We start from the raw sequence: 16,439 nt of genomic DNA, 5'->3' as shown, positions 1-16,439 counted from the left end.
TCTGGGTGTTTTTTGTTCTCTTGTTCTACCATTTGGCCTTCTATCTACTGAGTAATCAGTGTCTGGTTAACCAACCTAATACCTTTTGCTGTGATCGCTTCTCTCCCAGCTCAGAGGCCTCTCCGATGGCCTCCCATTGTCAACAGAATAAAGTTAAAATCTCTTTCCTGGCATGTGAGGCCTTGTCTCTGCCTGTCAAGATCATACCCATCCCTCAAAAGCAGTTGACTTTTATCATGTCTTCTAGGACATCCAAGGAACAAGTGATCCCTCCTGTTTCTGAATACCCAGACTTTTCTTTTTTTGACCAAAGTGGGGGACCACGCTTAGAGCACTGGACACAGGCTACCTTGTCTTACATCCAGGTGTGATAGAAATCCTTTTCCCTCTCTCGGATGTATGTTCTTTGAAACTGGACAGGGACCTTAGGAGAAGTGCCATTTTATTGCCATTTTTCCAGTCAGCCCCCGTACAGGGTCAAATGAATGAAAATGCTAGATTCAAAGTTGGATTTGTCTTAAACAGGTGAGCCCAGGAGGCTCCAACCTCTTAATATGCAGTTACTTCTAAACATTTTGTACTGGACATGTTGAAAAAGAAAAGGAATATATAAAATGAAGGTTGCGAGATAGAAGTTGGCTAACTGGGCCTGGCCGGAGGACGTGTTTTAATGGCTCATGCAGTATTTTTAAAGAAAATATTTACCAACTGTAAAAAATTGGGGAAATTTTATATAAAACCCTTGCCTTCCTGATTATCTTAAGAAATCAAAAGATCTGTGCCCCCCCAGACTTGCATTCTCACATTGGCAGCAATTAATCGGAGCTGAGGACCCTTTGTACAGGGTATGCACTCTCTAGTTTGCCACAGTCCTCCCCCAGCCCACATGTCGCCCACTTTATAACATCCGCCTGGCTCCTTTAGGAAACTGAGTGTGAGTTTGAATATAAAGGAGACAGAACCGGAGCAAAGGGAGCAATAAGGTCAGGATGGAGACCGTCTAGAGCCAAGATAAGCCGCAGCATGGCCGCTTGAAAAACGGTTAGAGACAAAGTTACAAATATACATATAAAAATAAATTACCACAGATGAGCAGCAAAGGGAAGAACATGTTCTTTACAAGTCGGCATGCCTTCAGGTATGGGGACACAGTGTCATCGTCAGCAATTTATCGGGACTGAGCAGATGACCTCAGTATCCACACGGCAACAGATCAAAGTAGACAAAAGCGCTGTTTGCCACAGAACCAAAATTCCTATTCTTGCCGTCGATGGAGAGTCAGTTACCAGAATCTCGCTCGTTGGCAAGACCTTGGGGTTGAGGGCTGGAATGGCTTACAACTGTGGGGAGACTGCGGCTTTCGTGAAGCCTACCAGGGTCCAGGTGAGGGCTGTCGTAATCCTTAGGGATAAGCCCTTGGCCCGTGTCTCCCTTTCTGTGGAAGCTTTCTCCTCAAAGGCAACCTGTCACCAATAGCCTCTGCTCTCCATCTTCCTGCAGAGGCCACAGTCCACGTGGCCACTAGGTGGCCCTGGTGCACCCTGCTTTCGGGATCCCTCCTTGGTCATTTAGGCTCACCTCAGGGCCACTTGGGAAATTCTTAAGGACTTGTTCCCACCACTCCATCTATCTTTAGTGAAAAGTGACCTAGGATCATTCCAGCCTGGTCTTTAGAAATAAGAAATATCGAACAACAAACATAAGAAAGTAAAACATTAAATGGAAATGTGAAAATAGCAAGACCAGATCCCAGGTGCAGGAAAGCCTTGAACTGGGTGGCCTTCTCCTTGGCTAGAGAGCTTCTGTCTGCTGTCTGTCTCGATCTCATGGCCCCTTCTTTCCTCTCTTTCAAGAGGCCTCCAGGCGCATACTCACCCTCCCTTCCCCTTCCTTCTCTGTTGACGAGGCCACAGTTGGGTCAATGTAGACAGGAGGGGGGAAGAGGCAGAAACACTTATTCCGGGAAAAGGACCCCATCTGTCCCCAGCTCACCTAGTTCGTTCTTGAAGGTGTGATCCTGCGGGAGAATGGAAGGGGAGTTCCGAATGTTTCCTCCTCCGACAAACCAGTTCACATTGGGGTTCCAGCGGTTCACAAAGCCACACAGGTGGTTTTCTTCGAAGTCACATTCTGGCAGAAGAGAAAGAAAGAAAGACACACTTTGTGGAGGCACAGTCACAGCGAGGTTTGTATCTCCATGCTCACTGCAGGGTTTGCTCTTAGGGAAGGTTTCTCCTTCCCTTTGACCGTGGGAAGTTCTGCACCAGGATCCCTGGACAATACTGGAAGTTGTGATTCATCATTGCGTCTTTGGATTATGGCCTGTCCACTTGCTAGCCACGTGGCTTACAGCATGACTTTTCTTAGCCTCTGTTTCTTCATCTGTGAAACGAGAGGATCACTCCCACCACACAGGGCTGTCGTAAATGTGGACAGCTCCCAGCACAATGGTTAGTGCTTGGTGGGTCAGTCACCTCGGCTCCAAAGCCCTATTTAGGACTACTCTCCTAGCTCCAGAGGGTAGACAAGATACCCGGGGCTAAAGGACATGTTTCCTAGATGCTAACACCCTCTGCTTTTCTTATTAATAAAAAATAGAATAGACAAGGAAGGCATATCCTAGGCTCGGGGTCCTTCTGCAGCTACTGAAAGGACAAGAGGGAAAATGAAGAGACTTCACCCACCCCCTACATTTAGTAGCACTGACATGTTTGTGCAGATAAACTGTTCCCAGTCAACAGACTCCTTTAGAAGGAATAAGAAGTTCACAAACCAGTGCCTCCATTGACTCCCATAATCATCAACTAAAAATATGAAGTATGATTGTCCTGGCCATCTCTCATTGTCCTTGCAGACCCCGCCCCTACCTTTCCTCACTCTGCTTTGTCCTCCAGAGGTGGACTTGTACGGACTGTATCAATGGCCTCCCCTGCCTTCTGCCTTCCAGTTGGGTCGGACCGATGGAAAGTTGGAGGAGAACAAGGTTGGTGGTGTTCATTCCTCCAGCTCCAGCCCTGCCAGGCCACCGTGGGTTGGCTGTGTCCCTCTCCTGAGGGCATAGGTCTTGTCAAGAGCCCTCACCACACAGCCACTGGCTCCAGGCTCTGGTGGCCCCTCCTCTCTTGCCCTAATGACTTACCACATAAGCTTTTGCCGGTTTCCTTTACCCACCCACACCCTTGCAGCCCCTGAAGAGGCTTCTTCAAATTACTCAGGTTGAATGGACCTTCTGATTCCACTTTCCCGCTGGGACCCTGGCTGATACCGCTATCGATGTGTTTTTACATTAGCCATCCCTTAAAGAATTTAAGATTTTTAGCTGCAACTTTACCACTGCAGTTCTGTCAAGTGATGCCACACATTCAGTACCAAAGGCTCTGCTGAACAATAAAATAAAAAGCAAAATAGTCCTTCATGTGCCAGGTACTGTTCTGAGCACTTTATCTGAATTAACCGATTGAATCCTCAACAGTAGGTACTATTATTAACCTTATTGTAGAGGAAATCAGCAAAGGGAATGCACAGAAAGAAAGCTGAGGGGGGGGACGGTGGGCTCCTGCATCTCAACAGGGTAAAGGTATTGAGACTCCTTTGGTTTTTTTAACACACAGGAAGCATTTGAGCAAGGAAAGAGAGGAAATTGAAGAGAGGAAATTAACATTTTTAAAGTGCCCAGCACTGTGTCAGTCACCTTGATACCTTTGACCACATCAGTTTCCACCTTATTCCTGTGAGGGAAGCATTTTATCTCCATTTTACAGGTGGAGAAACAGAGGCTGTGGGGCACAGGGAGTGGAGGTGGGAGCTACTAGGAGGCGCATGGGTCTAACCCCCCCCCCCATACTTCAGAACATGGTCACATTCCCCCTCTGCTTTCTTTCACTTGCCTTAGTATTACACTTGGAAGGTCAGAACAGACAGGTGAGATTCAGGAAATCAACAAAGCCTCCTTTTTATTCAGAACTGTCTCTGACTCTCCTTCCTCTTCCTCTCCATAGCCATTCGACCTCCAAAGACTGTCAGTGCCAAAAAATCTCTCAAATCTACCGCCTTTCCCCTATTCAAGCCCAGTGTTAGACCTTCATGGTGCCCCGTTTGTAATGTTACAACCTCTTCCTGGGGGTTTTCCTCTCCTATATATTCTCCTTGTTTCCACGTCATTTTCCACGGGACAGCCAGAGGCAGCCTCAGGCCCCTCCTCTGCCCACTTCGAGCCCCTGCCAACCATGGAATCATCCATACTCCCTGGCTGGCTGGCTGAGATCCAGACTCTTCCTTAAGACTCCCTTGACAGTCCTGATTTAACTCCAGACACCCTACTCAGCTTCTGACCTGAGCCTGAGAATGCCCTCTGCTTCCTCCCTTCTGGGGTCTACCCACAGAGAGCTATTCCCTTCCTGCTTTGCACTTGCACTTGACCAAATGCCGCCCCAGCTTCATGAAACCCCAGCTCAAATGCATCGCTGGTGTTCAGTCCTGTCAGATTCCTGTCCTCCTCCTCCGTGCACCCCCACAGCCTGGCCTGGCCTTCTCCAGGAGCGCCCATCATAGACAGAAATAGTGCCAGGGGCAGACGGACAGAAGGTGAGCCAGCGGCCACAGAGCAAAGACTGTGTCTTCTCTTTGCACCCTCTCAGAAGCCGGCACATAAAAGGCACCCAACCAGCCCTGCTCCAGGGGCATCTAAGCAACAGTGGTGACATTAAGACAGGGGCAGAGGTGTGCATGAGAGAAAAGGAGTAAGCTGAGGAAAGAAGGGAATAGGATGCCCGCTTTTCTGGCAAAACCTGAGTTCCTAGCAAACTGGAAATTATTTTTAATAGAACATGTTGAGGTTCAGGAAGTTAGTCAAGTTAGAGTAGTGGCATCTACTTTTCCTTTATATATCCACCCGATCCGGGCAAACCCCAAGGAGCCTTCCTCCGCCATAGACAGACACAACGTATACCATTCAAGTGAACCTCGCAAAGCATCTGAACTACTATGCATGATGCGCTGACTTCTATAAAATACTTTGCCTTCAGGATTGATTCAGTTCCCTCTGGCAACAGATTTTAGAAAGAGATTCACGCCCTGATGCACTGAAAATGAAGCCCACTTACCGATACAGTAGCCGGTTGTCATCTTGATTTCAAAGAGTGCAATGCTGGCTGTGTTTCCCTGGCCCAGCACACCTTCTATTAAAATCTGCACGACACATGAGGAAGCAAGGAGTTAGGCTACCCACACTGTGTTTCCTTGGTTCAGTATTTCAGTTACTTGTCAGGAAATGCTCAGCAATTCATGGCAAAGCGAGATTGCTTATCTCCGCTAACTGCTACTGTATACCAATCTCATGGTGGGCTTTGTTAAAAGAATATGTGTGCGTGTGGTGTGTGTGTGTACAGGTGAGCAAGGTGTCCAGTATACGCTTGGAGTCAAGTGTCTTTAATTGTCATCCCAACCACCCCCTTCTCTAGAGCCTCTGGGGGCACCGAGTGGCCTTGGATGGAGAGGAGTGCCCACACCCCTGGAGAAATCCGTTCTGCGAACGGTCAGGAACTGAGGGCAGAGGCTTCAGGGGGAAACCCTTCGGAGGAGGGGGAAGAGGAGGAGGGAGGCACAATCTGACCAGCCGTGGGAGACTCCACGGGAGACAGAAGAGCCTCATGAATCAACTTGTACTTTCTGTATTGCTGAAAAAAACCTGAAAATTTTACATAAAGAACAGAAGGCAGCTCGACAGTTTCTGTGGCTGATTTCAAGCACTGTTGTGGCTCACATTTGGTCCAGTTTCTGGACGTATTTGCTTTTCCTTATGTGATTTTAGACCAATCTCTGTCAACTATGCTCGTAGATTTAGGATCTATGCTGGCCGATAGACAGGAAGACAGTATGAACTAGGGAACTCAGACCTCAACCTTCCCTCAACTCTCCCTCCTGCCTGGCGGGGAGGCTGCATGTAGCAGGGGAGGTGGGGGGAGAGAATACAACATTGCAACCCTTTTTGAGGGGAGAGACGAGAAAGGGAATTGAAAAGGGAAATAGAAATGGAGAGAGGGAGCCCGGGTGGCTCCGTCGGTTGAGTGTCCAGCTTCAGCTCAGGTCATGATCTCACTATTTGTGAGTTGGAGTCCCTCATCCGGCTCTGTGTTGACAGCCCACTTCAGATCCCCTGTCCCCTACTCTCTCTGCCCCTCCCCCACTCGTGCACGCACGTGAGTGCGTGCTCTCTCTAGCTCAAAAATAAAAAAATATTAAAAAAAAAAAAGGATTTAAAGAATGGAGAGAGTTTTTGTGAAGGCCCTGTCTCACGAAATATCATACTTTGTGTTTGGACAAGTGAGTTCAGATCCCATCCTCCTTTCCTGTCCCACATAACACCCAGCTTCATGTTACATCATCTACCTTCCTTTTCCAACACTTCTGAGGGAACAGCCTCCATCTTGGGAAAGGAATTAGAACATATCCTTTAAGTGGTTTTCCCCTTTCAAGGTATCTTCACTTTTCCTTTTATCTTAGTGAATGTTTTCTTCAAGATTTGTAGCAAACAAGCCATTAGGAAGATAATACACACAGCTTAGAAGGACGAAACAAAATTATTAGAAATGAGAATACAGGGGCGCCTGGGTGGCTCAGTCGGTTAAGCATCTGACTTTGGCTCAGGTCATGATCTCACTGTTTGTGAGTTCGAGGCCCACATCAGGTTCCCTACTGTCAGCACAGAGCCTGCTTCGGATCCTCTGTCCCCCTCTCTCTCTTTCTCTCTCTCTCTCTCTCAAAAATAAATAAACATTAAAAAAAAAAAAAAAAAAGAAGTGAGAAGGCTCCCGAAAGCCCATTAGAAAGCAAATTTCCATTGAAGAGGTTGGTTTAGGTCCATTTGGATTCTCACAGAAGTACCACTTAAATAGACAAGAAAAAAATCTGGGAAGAATTTCTTTTAAAGAATAAGCAAAGTATCAATTTGCTATATATTAATTATTATTTTTCTTCTGGGATGCGTCTCTTTTTTAAAATGTTTATTTATTTATTTATTTTTGAGAGAGAGAGAGAGAGAGAGAGAGAGCGAGCACATGTGGAGGAGGGGGAGAGAGAGAGAGAACCCCAAGCAGGCTCTGTGCTGTCAGCGCAGAGCCCGATGTGGGGCTCAATTTTACAAACCGTGAGATCGTGACCTGAGCTGAAACCAAGAGTCGGACGCTTAACCAACTGAGCCACCCCGGTGTCCCTGGGATGCGTGTCTCATGAGGCAGTGCATCCTAACATAGGAGATAACTACCTTCAGTGGCAGAAGGTTGCATACGATCTCAGAATAGCACAATGCTACGTGATAAGCCATGTGCCTAAATTCCACCGACCTTGAATTTCTTGGAACTGTTCTGTAAGTCCAAGCTGGCTATGAGCCAGCTGTCAGAAGGCTCCTTAGCTGACCAAAGCAAGCGATCAAAGCTTTCGTCTTCAAATCTCACATAGAGGTTCAGCCGGCTGGTATCTGACAGAAACCTTGAAGACGCAGTTATCTGGTAGACCAGTCGGAGGCAGCTCCATTCCTCGGCCTGTAGGTCAGAACTTAGCAGCACGGCCTTTTCCCCCTGTTTGGCAAAGGAGGTGTCCACGTAAATGTAATGGCCTGGAAAGAGAAGGGAGCCCCGGAAAGGATCAGTCTGCTGTTTGCAATTCAGGGAAATACACAGCTGTGGTCCAGTGAAGAGAGAGCCTGCAGATGCGTTTCAACGGCCCATTGAATGTTGCTTGCACATGGGATCTCTGCCTTCTTGTGAAAAATCAGAAGGCCCCACGACACAGAGACCACTATCACGTGACACGTGACCACCACAGGCTGGAGCTAAGGAGTGCTGCCTCTTCAGAGGGTGACATGGGGGCTCCATTTTACCATAATCCCCACTACTCCCTATTACCTCCTGACACTGAAGCCAAGAGTCCGTGGCCTTTTATGATCTTACACCAGGCCCACTCAGCATGCAGCTTTCAGCTTCCTTGTCCCCACATGAATGCGAGTTGGAGAAGTCAGGCGGAGGGGCTGCAGAAGCCAGAAAAGCGGCATGCCTCTGCTGGAGTCACAGTACCTTGGTGGACTCAACCTTCTCCTTCAACAACTCCCCACATACCCAGTGATTTGACCTGCATTTAACTGGCATCATTATTGCACATTGAATGTATTTGGTTGCCACAGATCCTGGGGCCTAGGCACAAAAAGTTCAGTGTCAGCTAAACGTCACAGTTCTGATAACTAAATGGGAACGCAAACGTCAATCGCGGAAAACAGGCCACTCATCACTTCCTTCTCCTCCACCCCCTCCTCCTTCCTCCGCTTTTCCTTCTCTCCTCTTCTCTCTTCTCCTTCCCCTTTCCCCCCAACCTCCTCCTCAGCCTCCTCCTTTCCTTGCCCTCTTTATAGTCCCCTCCCCTCCTCCTGCCTCCCTTCCCCATTCTTGACACTGATAGGTGGAGGTCTGCGGGCTATACCAGGATGTGGAGCAGAGTTTCTACGAAAAAAACAAAAAACAACGAAACAAAACATATCGGAAGCAAGAACTGTAACCTGAGCCTTCTGCATCTGACTCTGTTCGGCTTCCTACAGCATGACCTGATGTGCCTGGGCATCTCGGGGACCCACTGCACTCTCATTCTTGCTCAGAGTTTCCCATATTCGTGGCCAGCATCTAACCTGAGGCCTTCCATCCTGGAATCATCTCCCCCACCCCTTGCATTTTAGGCTCCCCAACACCAAACTCTTACTAGAAAGGCCCTGAAATTCCTCTTTGCTTTGCGTGATGTCCTTCGGCCCCCATCCCCACCCCGCACACTCATTGCCCCAAATGCCCACCCCAGCCGGGCCCCTTGGGCTTTCGTGGTGAGCACTGATGGGCCAGCAGACGCTCAGATGATGGCCAGCCTCGCAGTCAGGGTGCTATCTTCAGGGAGCTTCCCTGGCCTGTGAAGCGTTTTGAGATCAATATCTACTTCCAGCGGGCAGTCTTTCAACTTCTGATAGCCAGGGCACAGTGTGCTGGGACCATCACTCTGGCAATCTGGCCAGCACATGAATCACAGGGGCCTTCTTGGTAGCCCTGCATTCTATTTGCTGATGAATGTACTGTCTTTCAGGTGTAATGGTTATGCTGGGGTGACCGTGCGGTGCAGCGGACCCCACCCAGGATCTGTAAAGCACAACCGTTGCTTAAAACTCTACCATGCATAGGCTGTGTCATCAGTTTCTGTATCTGCAAAATGGGGATAACAAAACAGTGGAGTCCGGTTACCTATCCATGAATACTTTGGGAAGGCACTCAACGTACTCAGAAAAAAACAACTGAAAATGACCCAACCACTGCAATATATACAGACCCACACGGAATGATTTCATACAAATAGCCACTAAATAAAATCTGCTTCTATATTTCAGCACTAAAAGGAAAACTGTCTGTGTTGCACATGCAAATAGTATAATATATAGGGAACCACGTCCACTGCAGTCTGCAACTTAAGGAAGTTTCAAGGGCAATTTTGATGGTGTCAGATTTTCACCTTTTGTGCCGACTTGAGAACATAAGGCCCCAGCGAGCTAGGACTTGCAATCTACGGGGTCATTGTAAGGACCTGATGAAAATGATGTATCTAAAAATGCTTTGTAAACTGTAACGCCAATTGTTAGTTATTTCTCTTATCGTCAGGGGGAGGGGTCCTTTAGTTGTTCCAGAGATAGTGAGAAATTGATGTCGCCTCCTTTTTGTCCACTACGGTTCGGAGCCAACCAACATTTGTTGAGGTAGCAGACCGGTAGCACCTTTTCAATGCTAAGACGACAACAGTCTTCACCCAGTTCACCTCAGGTGACCCCTCCACATTGACGTCTAGGCCTCTACGCTCTTTAGCGCCGGGCCCCTCCTGGCCGCCTGTCCTCACAGCTAAGCTCCCCTGGCTGTCATCCGGGACTACTCACCATCCCATCCAAACTGGGCCTTGGCACATGTATGATCCTGGGTGAAAACTCGTGACCTAAATCTGATAATGACGCCTATGTCTCTATTTTGTTAGCCCTTAGTACCACGCACGTCAAACACAAGGACATGGCCTTCTTTCTGGCAGCTTCCTTCCCCGGGCTGAAGTCCAGCCCCCTGAACTCAGGCAATGACCTTCTCACCAGATTTCCTGAAGGCCTTGCTGCCTGTCTCCTGGGATGGGGTCCCGCCTGTGGAAGCGCATGGTGGAGGGGGGGGGGAGGGTCACAGTTATCGCTCCAGACTGATGTTGGTTCAAATTCCAATCACATCACTTACAAATCGTGTCATTTTGAGCCACTTATACTATCTGAGACTCCCTTTCTTCATTGGTGGAATGAGAATGCTAAAACACTGACTCGGCAGAGTTTTAAAGATTAAATAAGGTAACATAAGTAAAGATCTCAGCACTGTGCCCAAGGGTTTGCATGGGGCAAACTCTTAATAGATGTTAGCTCTTATCTTTCCAGCTTCCCGATCAGTCTACTCTTCCTGGTGGCTCGCTCACCTCGTCATCTCACGTGGGACCTCCCTGATGCCAGCTGCCACTTGCCTTACCCGCTACCCATCATCCTGCCCTTCCGACACCAATTCCTGCCCACTGCATGGAATATCCACCTACAGCTGTATCCGTTCTCCTTGGTTCCTGCTCCAAAGCTGTGGGCACACCTCTTTCTAGGTCTCAGCCACAGCCATCCCATTGCCCGACTGTGTTTTCTGCCATGACAACCATCTCTGGGATCTACCAGCTGACCAAAGCAGCCCAGATAAGAAAGCATGCAAAGCACCCGGCAGATGTTCAGAAGGTTGTTTTTTTTTTTTTTTTTGCCTATGTAGGAGAGAGGATGCCTCACGTAGCACATCTTCAATTATGTATAAAGCCATCAGCTTACATTTTGAAGGAGTCTTGCTTTCTTCACACATCAAAGACTTCCAAAAAATTAAAAAGTCAAATGTATACAAAACGCAATGGGCATAGGGGTTCTCAAAAACTGTTGACTGTGTTACTAGAAAATAAATTGTATAGCATTTCTCCAATGTAAAAACTGTATTAAATATTCAGGATTGTTAGTATTTGTTTTTTTTTCTATCAGACTCACAATTATTAATAAATCTACTGATTACCTCTAGCAGAAGAAAGTTCTGTTCTGAGAATATCTAAGAAAAATCACAGATTTCTATGGTTTGCCTAAAGTATGCTCACCTTCTGTGTCTCGCTTTACTAGTATCCTCTGTGGTTTAGTAAATCACTATATGAATATAGATGGATAAGAAACAAAGATTCAAAAGGAACTGACATTTGTTGTGTTGTAGGCATGAGATTCTTGATGTGTGTTCTTCCCTCTTAATCCTGACGGATGATCTCTATCAGGCAGGAAATGCCACTTGACAAGGGAGGAAAGAGATTCACAAAGGTCAGTGCAGCAGTCCACGGTCACGGCGAGTGAACCAAGGTTGGGCTCCGAGTCCCTGCTTTCCGCCCCCTCCCCAACTGCCGCCTCCCACCGCTCCATGCTGCCTCCAAACATTTCCTAGTCTATCTCTTTATTAATTTATCTTTTCATAATTGTATTCATCTTCTTATAGCAGGAGGGCAAAGTTTTCTTCCTTTTCTTTATTGCGGAATCCTAGATGGACCAACGTTTCTAACGTGCAAGCCCATATGGGCTTTTCTACAAATACTCTTCATACTGATAACACAATAACCAGATTAACTTTTCTGTCATATCGCCTCGACTGTAAAAGGCTTTTCGCATAGTTTTATAAAATTAGGGTATGCCTTATAGTTGATCTATAGTAGTATACCTTTGCAAAGGATGTTAGCAAACCAGAGGTTAGAATCAATGCATGCAGAATAAGATATTTGCACCTGCACTTGGATTAGTGACAGAGGACAGAGACCCCACAATCTTGGGCTCAGAGGACCCCAGCCAATATCTCCTACAGTTACTGCTGGGGTGTGGGGTCTGGGGCAACAAGGAGCCACTCAGCATGAGGGCAGCACTGGCTCATAAGTACAAGGCACAGCCCAGAGTTTCAGCTCAGCGTCCTGGTAAGTATTTATTCGCTTGCATTGAGGAGAAGGCACTATGTGCGCATCCGTTTGCGGGCTGGGTTGGACCCCTACGTGTCAGACAACAGGTGCTCTGTACTGCCCAATGTAAGCAAGTCTGCCAGACTTCCAGTCTCCCTGCTGCATTAGAAAGGGTCTCTCTACAGAGTTTTGCGAAGCAGATCTCCAGGAAATGTTTTAGATGGGAATGGCTTCTTTCCTTCCCTCTCTTTGCCAGGTCTCTAATAATGACACAGTTTCAGGAAACTCCTCATTCCCATTCAGCAAAACTGCTCCAAATCCCTGGCTTTTAGTTATCTGCCATGCATAGACATGAATGAGCTCTAAGAGGTATGCACTTAAGCCTAAATCCCCCCAGACAGCAAAGCACTGAGGTGGACTGATTTTTAGTGTGACTTAAAAGGCAGGACCTGCTTCTGAAATGTAATAGAGAAAATGGTCTATAATTGAGAACAAGTGACTGGCATTCACAGTCCCATTTTGGTCCCAACTGGTAAGAAAGCCCTCCCAGAATGAATCCTCTGGTATAGCAGAGGCTCTCGTGCTGGGGAACGTCTCAAATTCTGCTTTGCTTACGAAGAAAGGAAGCCTGCATTTCAACAGCAGCAGCAAATTGTCACATAGACGCTTCAGGGCCATCCCAGCACCCAGGGCTGTGGGCAGGGTGGACCCTTTTTCCTGCCATGCAAGTTGACTTTTCCCGGTATCCATTTATAAGTAAGAATTTCCCCTTGGTACCAGGGGAGCCACAGCTATGCCTCTGAGGGCAGGAAACTAGAAACTTCATGTGTGGGGTTGGAAGCGAGCTTGCTGTGCAATAGTGCCCCGGGGAAGGTTTATTCCCTCCACTGCCACTTAGCATTAAAATGGAAGACAACTGTGAGGCCCAGGTTGGACTCACGGAATGTAGAGTGTGACCATCAACTGGCAACACGAGTCCTGGTCCTGGGAGAAGGCCATGGGGACAGGTGGGGTCTCGCTTCTTCCTCTAACTGACTCAGCATCTTCTCCCGCTTCTGGGGTGTCTGGCCTGAGGGCAATTTCCACAGGAAGGCTGTGGCACCTTTCACTTTCGAGGTGGCTTTGCTTATAAATCAGACGGGAGCGGCATTAACGTCTCCGACTCCCCTGGGTCGCAAAATGCTTTCTTCCTCGGGACTCCTCGATACCCTCTCTCTGTAGGTTTTTGCTCCTACCTCCCACCTGCCCTTCCCACGCATCTCCTTGGGACCGGCCTACCCTCGTCTCTTAAGTGCGTGCATTCTCCTGGGTCTGCGTCTGGTGTCTCTACTCTGATGAGTCTTTTTCCCTGTAGCAGGAGCTGCTAACTGCCTACCCCCCATCCGTTCTCTCCTGCTTCCTCTCTGAAGAGCCCTGGTTTGATCGGGGCTGGTGCTGTCCCCAACCAGGACGTTGCCACTGCCATGCCACCCTTGCATGTAGAGGTGGTCCATTGCAAAGTTCCAGACGGAGATGTAAGAGCACTTCGCTGGATGGGGTTTCCAGGAACGTTCCTCTGAAGACAGGCCCGACGCAGTTGGCTTCTCCTTTCGTCCCTCCTTTCCTCCTCCTTCCCATCTAAGGTGTGGGTGCAGCTGCAGGACCCATTTGTTTATTTATATTTTTTAATTTTGAGGGGGGGGAGGGGCAGGCAGAGAAAGGAGATAGAGAATCCCAAGCAGGCTCCATGCCGTCAGGGCAGAGCCTGATGTGGGGCTCGATCCCACCAACAGTGAGATCATGACCTGAGCTGAAATCAAGAGCCGGACGCCTAACTGCCACCCAGGTGGCCCATGCGGTGGCCATATAAACCCAGGAGATCACTGGGGTGACCAACTCATCCTAGTTAGCCTGGGACTTTCCTGGTTTTGAAACAGAAGGTCTCGTATCCTGGGAACCCCCTGAGTCCCAGGCAAGCTGACACAGTCGGTCCCTTTAGCAGGCGGCCTGAGGATGGGAGTCGGTGCTGTGGTCCTGGCAGAATCACGGGAGGACCTCGATTCCCGCCCACACTGTGGAGTCTGCGGACCAGTCTGGACTTTCTGCCTCTGTACTTCTCATTAGGAAGGAGAGAAGCAAATGCAAGTTTAAACCCCTGTTATTCAGCTGTTTCTGCTACAGGCCCTTTCAAGCACCTGTCGGATGTACACCCGTGACTTCCAGCTTCATTTCTCTACAGGTGACTCCCGAATCTATGTCACCAGCCGGATCCCACATTACCTTCCAGACTCGTGTGTCCAACTTCCTGGTGGGCATCTCTGCTTGGACACAAACCCATTCTCTGTACCCCCCAATCCTGCTCTTCCTCTGAGTTCCAAATCACAGTGACTGGAGCCCCCGGCTACCCAGTGACCAACCAAGAAATCTCAGCACCTTCACTGATTCCTTCGTCCCCCTTCTCCAAAATTCTACCAGTCTTGAGGACTTAATTTCCTAAATGTGTCTCAAAGCCATCCATTCCTCCAGGTCCCCTCTCTGGCACAAGTTTAGAACACCCTCTTCCGTCTGGATTATTGGAATAGCCTCCCAGTACATCTCCCTGCTTCAGTCTTGCCCCATGCAAATCTGATCTCCAAGCAGTAGCCAAGGTGTTATTCTACGATGCCGAACTGATTGTATCACTTTCTGCCCTAAAATACCCAAGGGAACCCCACACTGTCCTTGATATAAGGCCCTGCTGTTCTGGCTGTCATAGTTAACCACCGCATCCCTGTCACAGTCTACACAGCAGCACAGGATTTCTTCTAGCTCCTCTAAGCTAAGGTGCCACACTCTCTCTTTCTTCCAGGCCTTCTTACGTGGTGTTTTCTTCACCTACGATACTCTTTCATCTCCCTTCCTTCATACATTCCACTCTACTACCCCTTGCCTCCTTTCCTAACTTACACCTACACTTCATTAAGGTCTCTGCTTCAGAGAGCCACTCGGTACAGTTGTGCAATGCACAACCTGGACAACTGTCCATGGTGATCCTATTTAGATACAGCTTTTTCCAGGCAGCATACTTGTCCGTATTGCTCCCTAGGTTTTAAGCATATCCTACCTATCTGCCTAGGTGTTCTCTATATTTTTAAATAAATGAATAAACTCCTTCCTGATGATAGATTTCTTTCGTTATGTTTACATATAAAGGATACATTGAAAGTCTTTTTTATTATGGAGACGTCTCATTAGGCATGAATTTCGTAACAATTACTCAATTTACCATTATTTTAGGAAATATGGTATTTAATGTGAGCTGTAAGTTCAATGGCAACTCACAGGACACTTAATGTCTTCATGTATGCTCCCACCGTTACCTTCCTGAAACAGAAATTCTCATTATGTCAAGATACACAAAGAATTGTTAAAACACACAATTCTTTGTCCTTCTGGAATGCAGGGTTTAGGGGAGGCATTCAGAAAATGTTTCAGTATGTGACATTTCTAGATTCAAGAGACCTGGAGTTTTATCAGCTTCCAATTTTGAGGAGTGCCAAAGTGCAGAGATCAGTGCTACATGGGGAAGTGATGAGGTCAGCATTGCTTAGACGCCTTAAATGCCATTTTCGTTCCCCCTGACAACGGGGAAATTATTCTCATATCCTGGCTAACACTGCAAAAGGAGCCTTAGAAGATTACAAAGCATTAACCCTGGCAAAAGTAAAAACAAACGCCAGCAGGCAATCTCCAGTGTAAACAATCTACCAACATTGGAAACCACTACCACAGATGTTGGCTCCACCCTCCTGCGTAGGGTCTGGGAAGGGCACAGATTTAAACCCCGCTGGCCCCAGTGGCAGTTTAAGAAGAGAAGTTTACCTTAGCAACCGTCAACAGAAAACCAAACCATGAAGTAAAAGGTCATGGGATATCTGGAAAGGGAGCGCCACTTGATACAATATTTAACAAATAACTATGAAAATATAAGAAAAGGCTGCATTATCTGATAGTGTGTTCTACCAAAAATCAGTTTCTCAGAGCATGTTTTCCGCGACATGACTTGGTCAGGCGGGGAAGATATTCCCTGGAAAGTTAGAAAGGTCCTTCTAGGGGTGCCTGGGTGGCTCAGTCAATCGAGCGACCGACTTTGGCTCAGGTCATGATCTCATGGTCCGTGGGTTCGAGCCCCGCTTCGGGCTCTGTGCTGACAGCTCAGTGCCTGGAGCCTAGTTCAGATTCTGTGTCTCCCTCTCTCTCTCTGCCCCTCCCCCACTCATGCTCTGTCTCTCTCTGTCTCACAAATAAAAATTAAAAAAAAAAAAAAGAAAGGTCCTTCTATTTAAGATAAAGGAAATATGTCAGGGAGACCCCAGATAACCGAATTCACTCGGCAGGTCTCCTGAGTGCACCTGGAAGGAGAAAAGGCTCCTTCTTCCATG

General features: G+C 47.8%; 1 protein-coding gene across 1 annotated transcript in view; it reads right to left on the bottom strand.

The window, feature by feature from the left end:
* MAMDC2 (MAM domain containing 2) overlaps nucleotides 1–16,439 on the bottom strand; it is a 149,546-nt gene that overhangs the window by 79,155 nt on the left and 53,952 nt on the right. Inside the window, exons 3-5 of the mRNA XM_047101943.1 lie at nucleotides 7,341–7,612; nucleotides 5,103–5,187; nucleotides 1,993–2,130 (exon numbers count right to left, since the gene is read on the bottom strand). Of these exons, the coding sequence (XP_046957899.1) occupies nucleotides 1,993–2,130; nucleotides 5,103–5,187; nucleotides 7,341–7,612 (495 nt within the window). The remainder of the gene's footprint in view (nucleotides 1–1,992; nucleotides 2,131–5,102; nucleotides 5,188–7,340; nucleotides 7,613–16,439) is intronic.

This window comes from Lynx rufus, unplaced genomic scaffold, assembly GCF_022079265.1.
Source record: "Lynx rufus isolate CCGP_SWC_20201006 ecotype Redwood Valley unplaced genomic scaffold, mLynRuf1.p SCAF_10, whole genome shotgun sequence".
Classification (NCBI taxonomy): Eukaryota; Metazoa; Chordata; class Mammalia; order Carnivora; family Felidae; genus Lynx; species Lynx rufus.
Note: the sequence above shows the minus strand (reverse complement) of the source record. Positions and strands in the feature narration are given on the sequence as shown.